At 42.6% G+C, this 14493-nt stretch overlaps 2 protein-coding genes across 8 annotated transcripts in view; one reads left to right on the top strand and one right to left on the bottom strand.

Annotated features, from left to right (window-relative positions):
- Positions 1-14493, top strand: part of ABCG5 (ATP binding cassette subfamily G member 5) — a 49846-nt gene that overhangs the window by 12447 nt on the left and 22906 nt on the right. For all 6 annotated transcript variants that reach the window (XR_013389425.1, XR_013389424.1, XM_077915233.1 and 3 more), the window contains 6 exons: positions 3-124; positions 6905-7041; positions 7123-7221; positions 11648-11780; positions 13317-13456; positions 14025-14154. Coding sequence is in view for 4 of the 6 variants with exons in the window: in XM_077915233.1 (XP_077771359.1) it covers positions 3-124; positions 6905-7041; positions 7123-7221; positions 11648-11780; positions 13317-13456; positions 14025-14154 (761 nt within the window). In the remaining 2 variants the exon portion in view is untranslated. The remainder of the gene's footprint in view (positions 1-2; positions 125-6904; positions 7042-7122; positions 7222-11647; positions 11781-13316; positions 13457-14024; positions 14155-14493) is intronic.
- The window catches only part of DYNC2LI1 (dynein cytoplasmic 2 light intermediate chain 1), a 59672-nt gene continuing 53654 nt past the window's right edge, over positions 8476-14493 (bottom strand). For both annotated transcript variants that reach the window (XM_077915234.1, XM_077915238.1), the window contains one exon: positions 8476-8845. In XM_077915234.1, coding sequence (XP_077771360.1) covers positions 8714-8845 — 132 coding nt within the window. In that variant the 3' untranslated portion in view covers positions 8476-8713. The remainder of the gene's footprint in view (positions 8846-14493) is intronic.

Below are 14493 nucleotides of genomic sequence, written 5' to 3'. Positions count from 1 at the left end.
AGCCACCGAGTTGGGCCCTGGTGGGACTTTGCATCTTGCCGGCAGCAGTGGGACAGGCAGATCCTCAAAGATGTCTCCTTGTATGTCGAGAGTGGGCAGATCATGTGCATCTTAGGGAGCTCAGGTAAGCTTGGGAAAGAGTACTTTACATTCTCAGCATTCAGAAAAGGCTTTAGCTTGGTTTGAACATTGAGGAAATAGGTTTAAGTTGGAAGAAGGCTACAAGTTTGATACTAGATTGAAATCTGGTACTAATGTAAAGTCTTAAGAGAGATCCTTGGAAAAGAATAAAGTCCTGCCTAACATGTCAGTAATTCCTATTTCAGTGTATGGAAAGTACCTAGCGCAGTGCCTGGCTTGTAGGGGTGCTCAGTAAACACAGTTTCCCTGATCTGTATCCTGCCAACAGGCAGGAAAAGGAATTAAGCACAAAGATGCATGCCCATTTAGTCCTATATTCATTTTTTAAAAATTATGATCTATTTCAAATATATAGGCAAAAATAAGCAAATAATATAAAGAATGTTTATGTATATTTTTAAAAGAATTTATTTGAGAGAGAGAGCACGAGCAGGGGGAGGGGCAGAAGGAGAAACAGGCTCTCTGCTGAACAGGGAGTCTGATGTGGGACTCAATCCCAGGACCCTGAGATCATGACCTGAGCCGAACACAAATGCTTAACCAACTGAGCCACCCAGGTACTCCAAGAATGTTTATGTATTAATATCTGGTTTTATCAAATCCTTAAATTTTTAAAAAAACTTAAATTTCACTTAGGGAGCGTCTGGGTGGCTCAGTGGTTGAGCATCTGCCTTTGGCTCAGGGCGTGATCCTGGGATCCAGGATCGAGTCGCATGTCAGGCTCCCTGCATGGAGCCTGCTTCTCCCTCTACCTATGTCTCTGCCTCTCTCTCTGTGTCTCTCATAAATAAATAAAATCTTTTAAAAAATACATAAAATAAATTCCACTTAGTTAATATACACTGTAAGGCTTTATCAAATCTTAACATTATGCCACATTTGCTTTAGATCTTTTTGTTTTTAAGAATTAAAATGACAGATTCCACTGAGGCCATCTGTGTGCCCATTTCCCACCTTCTCCTCTTCTTTCCTGGGATATCTACACTTGTGGCTGAATTCACAGTTTGTGTACCTGCATCAGCCAGTCATTGTTCTGGGAAGGTGTAGCCTCCTGAGCGGTAGCCCCTTGTGTCTTGAGGGTCATGCCCCATGGGGAATCAGCTGTGAGTCCTCAGTGGCTGGAGGATGGGTGCATTGACTCTGACAAGGGCAAGGGGATCTATGTGAACACACAGGGTTGACTACACTAGGTTATCCTGCACACTTTAAGGGTGAAAGATTCTGACAAATTTGCCTTACAGGAGCTTCCTGATTGAGTTCTTGTGCACTGACATTGTTGACATTTACTAGCACTACACACTTGCATTATTCTCTTTAATAGAAATGGGTAATGCAAGTCTGTGATAAAGGTCAAGCATGGTCAGCCTCGTTTGACCTGGGGAGTTAAATCCATAGCCATTCCCCTTCTACAGCAGGTGAACAGCTGATTGACAATAGCATTAAGATTAAATGAGAAGCAACTCACTGACTAAAATTATTATACTTTGCTGAGATTTCCTGTCTGTTCCTATTTCCAAATTTTTAACCATTTCTTTTTTTTAAAGACTTTTATTTGAGAGATGCAGGGGGTGGTGGTAGGGAGAGGGGTAGAAGGAGAGGGAGAATCTCAAGCAGACTCCCTGCTGAGTGCAGAGTCCAGCATGGGGCTCAACCTCACAACCCTAAAATCATGACCTGAGCCTAAACCATAAGTCAGCCACTTAACTGACTGAGCCACCCGGGTACCCCAAAACATTTCTAACTATATGAAAGTACCATAATGTCCAGGGTTATTCTAATTTTCCTATTGATAATTGTAATATTCTTTAAGAAGAAGAACAGCTGAGTTATTCCCATAATTTGTTGTTACCTGCCTTCTATAGGATTAGGGTGGTATGTTGCATGCAACAAAGAATGAACTCATTTTCTCAGAAGGGTGTCCCACAAGCCAGTGTCATGCTTCATGCACATCTCAGTAGGACAGTGGGTGGGAGGTGGAAGGTCTTGATCTGGGAGCTCATGGGCTGGTTTCTGATGATATCTCATCATGGTTTTATGACAACAGCTATCTTTTTATACTGACCATGAGTTCACAGTAGACTCCAAGTTCTCTGGGTGGTGGGAGTTTTGTCTTTGTTTTTTTTCCCTACTGTATTCTCAACAGCTAGAACAGGGCTGGCTACAGTAGGTGCTTAGTAAATATTTGTTGAATTAGTGAGAAACAAATCAATTCTCTGAATTACTGCTAGTGTTTCACAAAATGATTTTTTTTAAAGATTTTATTTATTCATGAAAGACAAAGAAAGAGAGAGGGAGAGATATAGGCAGAAGGCAAAGCAGGCTCCATGCAGGAAGCCTGATGTGGGACTCGATCCCGGGAGTCCGGGATCACCCCCTAAGCCAAAGGCAGATAGATGCTCAACCACTGAGCCGCCCGGGCATCCCCAAAATGATGATTTCATTGCTGTCTTACCTAACACAGCACTGTTAATCAAATCTTTATCAGTGAGGCAAAAGAAGACTGATGTGTTTAAAGTATCATGACAGAATGGTGTAATGCAAGCCTGCTTAGGGTCACCCAGCACTACAAGGGAGGGTAACTATATTTGACTCAAAATTTGCTATCAGTTGGGACCTAGACTCTGGGTTGCTTCCTCCCTCACAGAAGACTATTTAGTTATAATTTCTGTCCTTTTAGGGAAGATAATTCTAAAGGTCAGAGTTTTATTGTCTGTAGGACACTAATACATTTTGTTTTCTTTTTTCTTTTTTTATTGTGGTAAAATATGCAAAACTTACCATCTTAACTGTTTTTAAGTGTACAGTGGTAATAAATACATTCACATTGTTGTGCAACCCTTCTACCATCCATGCCCATAGGTCTTTATTTTGTAAAACTGAAACTCTACACTCATTAAGCAATAACTCCCCATTCCCCTTGCTCCCAGCCCCACCACTATACTTTCTGTCTCTATGATTTTGACTAACTACCTGACATAAGTGGAATCATACTGTATTTGTATTTGTCTTTTTGTGGGTGGCTTATTTCACTTACCATAATGTCCTCAAGATTGTTGAATGTGTCAGAATTTCCTTCTCTTTTAAAACTGAATGATATATTCTATTGAGATATGTGTGTGTGTATATATATATATATATACATACACACACACACACACAACACACTGTGTTGGCTTATGTATGTATATATATATATATATATATATATACATACACACACACACACACACACACACACACACACACACTGTGTTGGCTTATCTATTCACCCATTAATAGATACCTGAGTTGCTTCCACATTTTAGCTACTGTGAATAATGAAATGAAGATAAGTGGACAAATGTCTGTTTACAACCTTGTTGTCAGTTATTTAGGGTATATACCAAGAAGTGGAATTGCTGGGTCATATGGTAACTGTATTCTTAAGTTTTTGAGGAACCACTATACTGTTTTTCACAGTATTTTTGTATTCGCACCAACAGTGCACAAAGATTTCACATTTTGTATTCCCACCAACAGTGCACAAAGATTTCAATTTCTCTACATCCTCACCAACACTTATTTTCCAATTTTTTCATAGTTGCCATCCTAAAGGGTGCAAGGTATTATCTCATTGCAGTTTTAATTCGCAGTTCCCTAATGTTTAGTGATGGTGATTTATGCTTAGTAATTTCATGTGCTTTTTGGCTATTCATATATCTTCTTTGGAGAAATGTCTATTTAACTCCTTCACCCAGTCTTAAATTGGGTTAATTTTTTGTTGTTGAATTTTAGAAACTTTCTATATATTTTGGATATTAATCTGTTATCAGATATGTGATTGGCAAGTATTTCCGCTTTCTGTGGGTTGCCTTTTTTTGCAGTGAGGATAGCGTCCTTTTTCTTTTTTTTTTACTTTATTTAAAAAAAAATCTTTTTCATGGACTAACTAAATAAATAAAGTTTATTTAAGTGATCTCTACACCCAGTGTGGGGCTCAAACTCATGACCTTGAGATCAAGAGTCACGTGTTCCTCCACTTAAGCATTCCAGACATCGCTGGGGATAGTGTCTTTTGTACAAAAATTTAAAACTGTCATGAAGCCCAATGTATCTATTTTTTCTTTTGTTACCTGTACCTTTGGTGTCATATTTTAGGCCATTAACCATTTCTGTGTCTAATTTTGCATACTCTGACCGTTTATTTTCCACTGATTATACATATCAGTTTTTTTAATACTTTTTTCCTCTTGTATTCTTTTTTCGAATAAACTTTTTCATCCTGGTAGTCCTTAATAAGTTAATAGTTGAGATATCTTACAAAAAGAGACTATATTAGCCATCCATTTCTTTTTCTTTTTTTAAGATTTTATTTATTTTAGAGAGTGTGTGCATGAGGGTGGTGAGCAGAGGGAGAGGGACAAGCAGACTGCACTGAGTGCAAGCCTGATGTAGAGCTTGATCTCACGGTTGTAAAACTGAAACTCTACACTCATTAAGCAATAATGAGTTGAAATCAAGAGTTGGACATTTGATGGGCTGAGCCACCCAGGTGCCCCAGCCATTCATTTCTATGTAAAATGTATCCCAGAACTAAGTGGCTTAAAATAATGAAAATCATTATCTCCCAGGGTTTCTATGAGTCAGAAATTTGCAAGTGACTTTGTTGGGTGGTTCTGTCTAGGGTACCTTATGAGTTTGTAGTCAGAAGTCTGCTGGGCTGCAGTCATCTGAGGGCTTGAGCAGGGCTGGAGAATCTGCTTCTAAGGTGGCTCCCTTGCATACTGGCTAGCAAGTTGGTGCTTGCTGTTGAGCTGTGAGAATGTGTTACATAAGAAGAGCAAAGGCCCAAGAGAGAACCCTAAGTGTTGTCCACAGGGAGCTGGGAAGGAGCAGCCAGACCAGTAGGATAAAACCAAGAGGATGAGGTAACATCAAAGCCAAGGGAGAGAGATTTACATAGAAAGGCAAAGAATAGTATAAATGCTGCTGAGAAGTCAGCATCCAGGAAGATGCCCACCAGATATGGCAATAAGGAAACAACCATGATAACTTCAGGGAAGTCAGTTTTGATGTGATGGGACTAGGATCCAGGCACCAGGCTATTTGGAGCTTTTGTCAGAGTGGAGATTGGATCCCAGAAACGGGAAGGCAAGGAAGCTTCTAGTTAGAAGAAACACATACAAGGCCTGGGATCATGCAAGGAAATTTCAGAGCATGTTTTGAAAGACAACTCAAATGATGATGTCACATTTTGTTTCTTCACAATCCCTCTCCTCTCTTCCACCCTGACATCTACTGAAGACACTGGGGAGCTAACTCTGAGCTGGGTCAGCCATGGATTAGAGAAGACCACTGTTATAGGAGCTTGGCTTACGCATCTTTGTACCCCTCACAGGGTACAAAGAAAGCAGTTTGTTTGTTCATTCGTTCATTTGTTCATTCGTTCATTTATTCCTTTTTTTTTTTTTTTCGTTCCTTCCTTCTTTAGGATTTTATTTATCTGTTTGGCCGAGATCTCATGCACAAGAAGGGGGAATGGCAGGGCGAGGGAGAAGCAGACTTTCCACTGAGTGGGGAGCCCAATGAGGGGCTCTGTCCCAGGACCCTGGGGTCATGACTGAGCCAAAGGCAGACACTTAACCAGCTGGGCTACCCGATGCCCCAACAAGCAGTTTCCTTACAATATTTGAACAACAAAAAAAAATCTCTTTGGTTTTGCAGAAGTTGTCATATCCTTGGTAGAATTTTCTTGCTATCTATTCAGACAGTTCAGAACCTCCTGCCTATTTCTCTGTTAATCTAACTTCTTAGCACCTGGCAATGCCAGTTCCTTGTCTCTATTGACTCTCTGGGCTCATGTAGGTTTGTGTCCACTATGAACAGAAGGGTATAGCTGGTGTCTTATCCTAATAGTATCACCTAACTTCTAACCCAAGAAAAACCAAACCAGGGGAAAGCTCTTAGCAACAAGCAGCTGGGTCATGCCCAAGGCTCTCAGTGCAGGCTGAGGCCAACTTGATTTTACTAAAGGACTTGTTAAGCTAGAGCTTCTCAGCCTCTGATATGTGTGGGAATTACCTAGGGATCTTGGTAGCAGAATGTGATTCAAGGGGCTGGGGCCTGGGATTCTGCATTTCTAACAAGTGCTCAGGTGACGTTGCTGGTCTTCAGACCACACTTGGTTATCAAGGCTCTAGGTAATGTCCTCTACTTTCAGGAACCACCAGATGATCCTGGGTGGGGAGTTTCAAAAGGATTCAGATGTCCTAGATCCAAATGTTTCCAAGAGCCTAGGTTTTCTTTTTATTCTGATCCTTAATTTTCTTCTTCAACTCAAAACAGCTTTAAAAGCTAATATACAAGGATGCCTGGGTGTCTCAGCAGTTGAGTGTCTGCCTTCGGCTCAGGGCATGATCCCAGAGTCCTGGGATCAAGTCCCACATCAGGCTCCCCGTGGGGAGCCTGCTTCTCCCTCTGCCTATGTCTCTGCCTCTCTCTGTGTTTCTCAAGAATAAATTAAAAAAACAAAAACAAAAACAAAAAACCCCTAGAAAACAGGCAGACAAGCTCCTCCAGCCCTGACTGGGATAAAGGAAATGGCTTGTCCCTCTCTGACTCCGGAGACAAGCCGGAAAGACTCAGTGGTACAATGAGAGTTTGACACAGGGGGCTACAGATAGAGCAAGTCAGTGCTAGACCAAGGGTACACTGAGGGTCTGGGGATAGCCCAGCAATGCCTCGTGGGGGGAGTCCTCTTGGGCCTTGTTTTCTTGTCTCCCAGGCTCAGGGAAAACCACGCTGCTGGATGCCATGTCCGGGAGGCTGCGGCGCAAGGGGACCTTCCTCGGAGAGGTGTTTGTGAATGGCCGGCTGCTACGCAGGGAGCAGTTCCAGGACTGCTTTTCCTATGTCCAGCAGGTGGGTATGTCCAGGGCCTCCACCCTAGCCACTGCAGCCCAGTCTTGGCCTTGGCCACGCTGACGCCTTCCTCTCCCACAGAGCGACACACTGCTGAGCAACCTGACTGTGCATGAGACGCTGCACTATGCAGCGCTGCTGGCTGTACGCCACCGCTCTGCGGGCTTCTACCGGAAGAAGGTGGGTAGCACCTGGCCTCCTGCAGCCCTGTTCCCTCGGGGATCACTCCGTGGTGGCTTCGCACCTCCTCTTCCCTCCACTTGTCCGTTCCTCCCCTTCACTCCTCACCTCTTTAGTCTAGACCTGTACTGTCCAGTATGGCAGCTACTGGTCACTTGTGGCTTTAAGCACTTGAATGGGTGGCCAGGCCTAATTGAGATGTGCTATGAATGGGAAATACAGAATTTTAGAAACTTTAGTCTGAAAAACAATGTGAAATTGTTTCACATTGTTTCAACAATTTTAAAAATATTGTTGATAGGTTAAAATAGTAGTATTTTGGCTGTATTGGGTTAAATATATAAAGTTAATTCCACTTGTTTCTTTCTAAAATGCGGCTACTAAAATGTTTGGATTCTATGTGGGGCTTATATTTCTGTTGGATGGTACTGTTTTAGGAGCTCTGTTTTTGAATAAAAATGGTTATTTTCCTCACCATACTTTGCCCTGTAGCCCTGTTGAGATTTTTCTCAACTTTCTTTGAGGCATTCTGAATGTGCCTCATCCAAACTAGATTAAGTTAATGAAGGAAGAAACAATTGACTTGTCTACTCTTTCCAGGTTTCAATCTGTTCCTTTAAATGTATCCAGTTTGGAAGTATTCATAGGTAAACCCAGAGGGATCTGCAGTTCAGGCTCCAGGGCTGGTCTTCGCTAATGCCTTTGAGGCTCCAAGGAAATCTTGCATATCAGCTGAGGTTGTACCATTTTATCAGGCATTGTTGGGTCTGTCACCAGGGACTTAGTCAATTTGTCCTTGGCATTGGACTTTCAGACAGGGCTTGGAGAGTGATATTAGGTCTAAGCTGTGTCCCAAATACCAGTAGACTTGATTGATATAATGCCCAGATGAATAAAGGGCATTCTTCTGTTTGAGAGTCCTAGACAGTGCTGGAGGATAGTTTTTTTACTCCAGTGGAGTCTTAGCAAGGAGCCTGGTCCTCAGGAAGGACCTTCAGCTTCACAGTGATACCTAGCTCTGTTTCCTGCCCGGAGGTTAGCTTAGAGGGTTCAGAAGGCATTGCAAGGTACACAGGCATACCTTGGAGATACTGTAGGTTTAGTTCCAGACCACTGCAATAAAGCAAATATCAAAATAATTAGAGTCAAATGAATTTTTTGGTTTCCCAGTGCATATAAAAGTTATGTTAACACTTATACTCTAGTGTGTTAGGTGTACGGTAGCATTATGTCTAAAAAAACCAATATACTTACTTAATTTTAAAATACTTTACTGACATACAAAGTAAGCAAATGCTGTTGGAAAATGGTTTGAGTAGACTTTCTTGATACAGGGTTGCCACAAACCATCAATGTGTAGAAAATGCAATACCTATGAAGTGCAATAAAGTGAAGTGCAATGGAAGAAGGTGTGCCTGGACTCTGAACTCATAGTTGGCTGACATTAGTCAGACTCTGTCACACAGTATTTCATTGCATCCTGGCATCAACCCTATGAAGGAGACTTTATCTTCTGACACACAAGATTAAGATCAGACAGTTGGGAAAGGCAGAGTTGGGAGGTGAACTCAGGTCCTCTAGATCCATCTTGTCTCCCTGAGCTTCTGGGATCTCCTGAGCCCCACTGTGATGAGAGAAGATGGAAGCCAAGTTAGCCCACACTGAGGCACAGCCATGTTCACATAATTCAGTAGCCCTGACAGTGAATGACAGAGAAGTCCATCTGCAGACTTTCTCTCTCTGCTTGCTTTAGTATTTATGTATCTAAAAAGGGCAGGAGAAGATCCTATTGGTATTTGGGTGGGAGAAATGCAGTCATAAACAGATTCTTCTGAGTTGGTGATCCATTTATATTACATTTCCCTCTGAGAGAATGAATCTAAGAAAGTCACTGAGCTCTTCCCCAGAAAATGCACATTTGCATAAAAATTCAAAAAATTCGTAGATGCCTTGAAGTCAATTGATTGCAGATATTTTCCCCTGCTAAACATTCCTCTGGCACTGACAGTCCCTAAATATCCTGCAAAAGTTCTGCTTGAAAGTACTTTCTGAGCAAATCCAGTCCACAGGGTGTAAAATCGTGACAATTTAGTGAGAAGGAAGTGGTGGTGATAATAGAGAACAGAACACAGCAGATCTCTCCTCTGAGGAACCTGAACATAAAGCTGTGCTTGACATGAGAAAGCTGTGTCTGCTGGACTGTTGGCTAATCCCTGTGCTTCAAGGACCACTTGAGAGAACCCAGACAGTTCTTTTAGTCCCAGCTCTGCCACCTGTTAATGGTGTGACCTTGAACAAGTTATATACCTCTCTGAAGATCTGTTTTTTCCTCTATAATAAATAGAATAATAATGTATCTCTTCTGGAGTTGATGCGAGGAGTGAGTCAGTTTATCTGAAAACATAATAGCATAGTGGTTGATGATCCCATTGCATCCCAATGATCCCAAGGATTCCTTCTAAGACATTGTGAATTCCATTCCCAATAGTATTTCCTAAACATGGGAGAGGCTTTGGGAAAGTGCATGGGGCATGTGAAACAGGTTGAATAAATGTCTCCTCTGTCCATCCCTTCCAAGCCAGGAGGGGCAAGTTTTACTGCTTTCTTGCTGTTGCAGAACAGATGAAAGGGATGTTCAGGAATCTGCCCTGGCTGGTGAGCACCTCAACCTGGCCATGTCAAGCAAGACTCAATTCCAGAATCCTACTCTGATGGCAAGAGGAGAACCTTCTTTTTTCCAGAGTAAATCATACTGATTTATTTATGCATTTTTAAAACCCTGTTACTCCTTAAAAACAAACAAACAAACAAAAACCCTGTTACTCCTTAGGATCTATTTTAGATGTGTTCCTTCATTTGGTCCTAACATTCATCCATGCTGTTGATCCCACTCCCTGGATACACTGGAACTTTGTTCCACAAATTATCCCCTCTTTTACTCCTGCTTACTTGTTTTTTTGTTTTGTTTTGTTTTTTTACTTGTTTTTTTAAAGATTTTATTTATTTATTCATGAGAGACATAGAGAGGCAGAGACCTAGGCAGAGGGAGAAGCAGGCTCCCCGCGGGGAGTCTGATGTGGGACTCAATCCCAGGACCCTAGGCTCATGACCTGAGCCAAAGGCAGACACTCAACCACTGAGCCAGCCAGGTGCCCCTTGTTATTTTTTAATGCAGTGTTTTGTTTCCTTTTTCGTTATAAAAGTAACACAATCTCATTTGAGGTACATAAGAACAAAACTCATTATTGAGCCCACCAATATTTGAAGATTTTTGGTCCGTTTCTAGCTATTTTCCCTAGGGCCTTATGCAGATAGTGGTAATCAGAAAGGCAGGGCCAGAAATAAAGATTATTGAAAGGGTCTCTGGAGATAGGCTAAGCTGAGGAAGGAAAAAAAAGGAGGGGGAAGCAAAGGCCAACTTTCTTGATTAGAAAGCCAGTAAAGAACCTTTCTTCATCAAAAAAAAAAAAAAAAAAAGAACCTTTCTAGTTATTATTGTTGTGGGGGAATTGAGGAGGAGGAGTAAGGTGATGGTTTCAGGGAATGGCAGAGTCTAAGATAGAGTGAGGAGAATGGGATACAGGACATTAAGTATGGCTGCAGGTTATAAACTTGGCCACCTGGGAAATTTTTAAAGAGAGTTAAATAAATATTGGCATTATTTTTAATTTCTTTTGATAGCTGGATTATATTTGATGCAAAATCACACTGAAATTGAACCTCATGGGACTCCAGGACTTATTTGGGTTACATAAGGGTAGCCAAGTTAGTTTAAACCAAATTGGATTTTTTTTTTTTTTACATTTAAAACATTTATTATATATATATATATATATTTTTTTTTTTTTTAATTTATGATAGTCACAGAGAGAGAGAGCGGCAGAGACACAGGCAGAGGGAGAAGCAGGCTCCATGCACCGGGAGCCTGATGTGGGATTCGATCCCGGGTCTCCAGGATCGCGCCCTGGGCCAAAGGCAGGTGCCAAACCGCTGCGCCACCCAGGGATCCCCCTAAAACATTTATTATAGTAAAATTTCAAAAACCAAACATTTTTAAAAAGCTGCATTGTACCTATGCTTTTAGGGGATTTTTCTGTATGCTGAACTTAAATGCAGCATCTGAAAATAGGAGTCCAGTGACCTCTCCATTGTTTTCTGGTGAATTTGCCTGAAACAAACATAGTTTTTGCTGCTCTAGAGACTTTTGAAAAATAGTTGTATTACTTATTTTAACCTGACACATGTATTATGATTAAGACCAAATTGGATTTTATCGTAATAGGCATGTTGTTCCTAGGGGGTGGTGAGCCTGAAGGTGGCCTGAGGACTTAGGGGAAGCGTGTTGCCTCTCCCATGTCATCTGCACGCCATGAATTGGAGCAGCATCCCTGCAGTGACCAGCCTTCCTGGACTCTGTCTCTTACAGGTGGAGACAGTCATGGTAGAGCTGAGTCTGAGCCACGTGGCAGATCGACTGATTGGCAACTACAACCTTGGGGGGATTTCCAGTGGCGAGCGGCGCCGGGTCTCCATTGCAGCCCAGCTCCTCCAGGATCCCAGTAAGTGGGACCCAGAACCATAACTACTGCTGCTGTCTTCCAGGGTCTGCAGACATTTTCCATTCTTTTTTTACAGTCTCCGTTTGGAAAGGGGTTTGTGTGGAACTGACATCATTGAGGTTTTTCAAACTGGGGACCCAATTTCTTTGGAAATGCTACATAGTTCCTGATGCTGTTCTACCATCCAAGTACAAAACAGCTCTTGGACTTGGAGACACTATATTTGTGTTTTAATATGCAGTTAGGGTCTTCCATGAACACAGGCCTCTGGTCTGTCCATTCTTATTAGAGAAGCACCACTGTGGGTGCTATGGAAAGCCAATGAGTTTGGGTGTGACTAGAAATGGCAGGAATTAAAGCGGGACTTTGATATGCAAAAAAGTGTATATTTTGGAGAGAGGAGCTATCGAGATGGGGTAGCCAGTTACCTGCTGCTCCTGCTGGGTTTGGTCATTCTCCCTACCACTGGGAAAATCCCAGTTCTTAACCATCACCTGGAAGAGGACATGTTACCCCTGGATACTCCACTGGGGCACACTAAGACTGCTTGCTCTCCAACTAGTGGTTGGTCACTAGAAGGCAAAGAAGAGGGATGTTCACAAAGAGCCCTTCTCACTTCCTGGGTAGAAATGGCCACAGTTAAACCTTCTAAAGAATCTAAATGCCTGTCCCACCTAAGAATTTGTTTTATGGTGCAGAGTTTTTTGCAGTGCAAAGACTCTTAGTGTTGGAAAGTGCTCCACATGAAGATTATGTCTTTTTTTTAAAAATATTTTTATTTATTTATTCATGAGAGACATAGAGGCAGAGACATAGGCAGAGGCAGAGGCAGAAGCAGGCTCTCTGCAGGGAGCCCAATGTGAGACTCAATCCCAGGACCCCAGAGATCATGCCCTGAGTCAAAGGCAGACGCTCAACCGCTGAGCCACCCAGGCATCCCTCTTTTTTTTTTTTTTTTTTTTTAAAGATTTTATTTATTTATTCATGAGAGACACAGGGATAGAGAGAGGCAGAGACACAGGCAGAGGGAGAAGCAGGCTCCATGCAGGGAGCCCGACGTGGGACTCGATCCTAAGACCCCAGGACCATGCCCCGGGCTGAAGGCAGGCACTAAACCGCTGAGCCACCCAGGGATCCCCAAGGTTATGTCTTTTTAACCAGCCTCCTCTCAGCCTTTTGAAAATAACTTGGTGCCTGCTCGCCAGCCCTTGTTCTTTGTCATGGCCCTTGGGACAGAGCCCAGACAGTCCATAGTACCATGTGAGAGGCCTGATCTTGTTGCTGCTCTGTCCCCTCAAGGATTAAGGCCAAGATGTGCTCTGGAGCTGGGAGGTGGGTCCTCTGAGGTCAGGTTCCTCTGCCTGGGCTCAAGCTGAAAGCCAGTTTACATGCAGGTACTTCTCACAGGGCACTGTTTAGATAGGGTAAGATGGGATGGGATAAGACATCTCAGTAAGGAACTGTTCAAAATTCTGAGTTTAGAGCAGAGCCCAGTCTTGTCAGTGACTCAGAAGCCTGACCCTTCCTTGCCTGCAGAAGTCATGCTGTTTGATGAGCCTACCACGGGCCTGGACTGCATGACAGCAAATCAGATCGTTGTCCTCCTGGCAGAGCTGGCTCACAAAGACCGTATTGTGATTGTCACCATCCACCAGCCACGCTCCGAGCTCTTCCAGGTGACGGGGGCTTTTGTTTCTGCTTACTTCATCAAGAGTGGGTGTGTGTTGAGCTGAGGATCGTGAAGTAGAGATTAGTACTTGTCAACCAGAGCATTTGGGTCCATTTGGGACCTGATATGGGAAGGGTGTCTACCATGTACCAAGTACTTTCTATGCACTAGTTCATTTAGTACACATAACAATCTTATGAGGTGGGTATCAGTATTGTCACTTTACAGAAAAGAGATTCAGAAATTATGCAAAATGGAGTCAAGGATCTAAGATAAAATAAACACCTTGTCCAAGGTCACTCTGGGAACATGGCTGAGCCTCAAACCCAGGTCCACTGCCCAGGTCCAGGAGTTCTTGTCCTTTCCGGGTGTGATGCTGGGTCCAGGCCAGATGCGGATGATGCACAGTGGCAACGCAGGCTGAAAAAAATAGGGACATACTCTCTATGTCCCCAGTGGCACAGTAAGAATACTGATGCATGGCCACGATCAACAGGGACTGACTGCTTGGAAATTTATTCTCCAGAAGGATACGGTGAACTGATACATACTAATGCCATTGATTTTCCCATCAGCTCTTTGATAAAATTGCCATTCTGAGCTACGGAGAGCTAGTTTTCTGTGGGACACCAGCAGAAATGCTTGATTTCTTCAATGGCTGCAGTTACCCTTGTCCCGAACATTCAAACCCTTTTGACTTCTATAGTAAGTTTTTTTCACACTTCCCATCATGAATATTCACTCAATCTTATCATCTCAGATTTCTGCATAGGTATCAAGAGCACTAGTGGATTTTATTCTTCCTTTTGTTTTGGTGATTTCAGTCTTTAAGGAATTAATTTGGTCAGGTCAGTTAACTTTGCCATAGATGACCTATCAGAATGAGGTGGGGGATCTTTCTTAAATTGCTGCATGTCCACTTTGTCAGAGAAGAATCAGCTTCTAAAGTCTCCCAGACAGCCCCAGTTGAATCATCAGGGTCTTGCTGATAGTTTTAAGATACTCTGATTTTATAGGTAGGCATGAACAACAGGTGTTTTCCTG

The sequence above is a fragment of the Canis aureus genome, chromosome 11 (genome assembly GCF_053574225.1).
Source record: "Canis aureus isolate CA01 chromosome 11, VMU_Caureus_v.1.0, whole genome shotgun sequence".
Lineage (NCBI taxonomy): Eukaryota > Metazoa > Chordata > Mammalia > Carnivora > Canidae > Canis > Canis aureus.
This window is presented reverse-complemented; position numbering and strand designations above follow the sequence as displayed.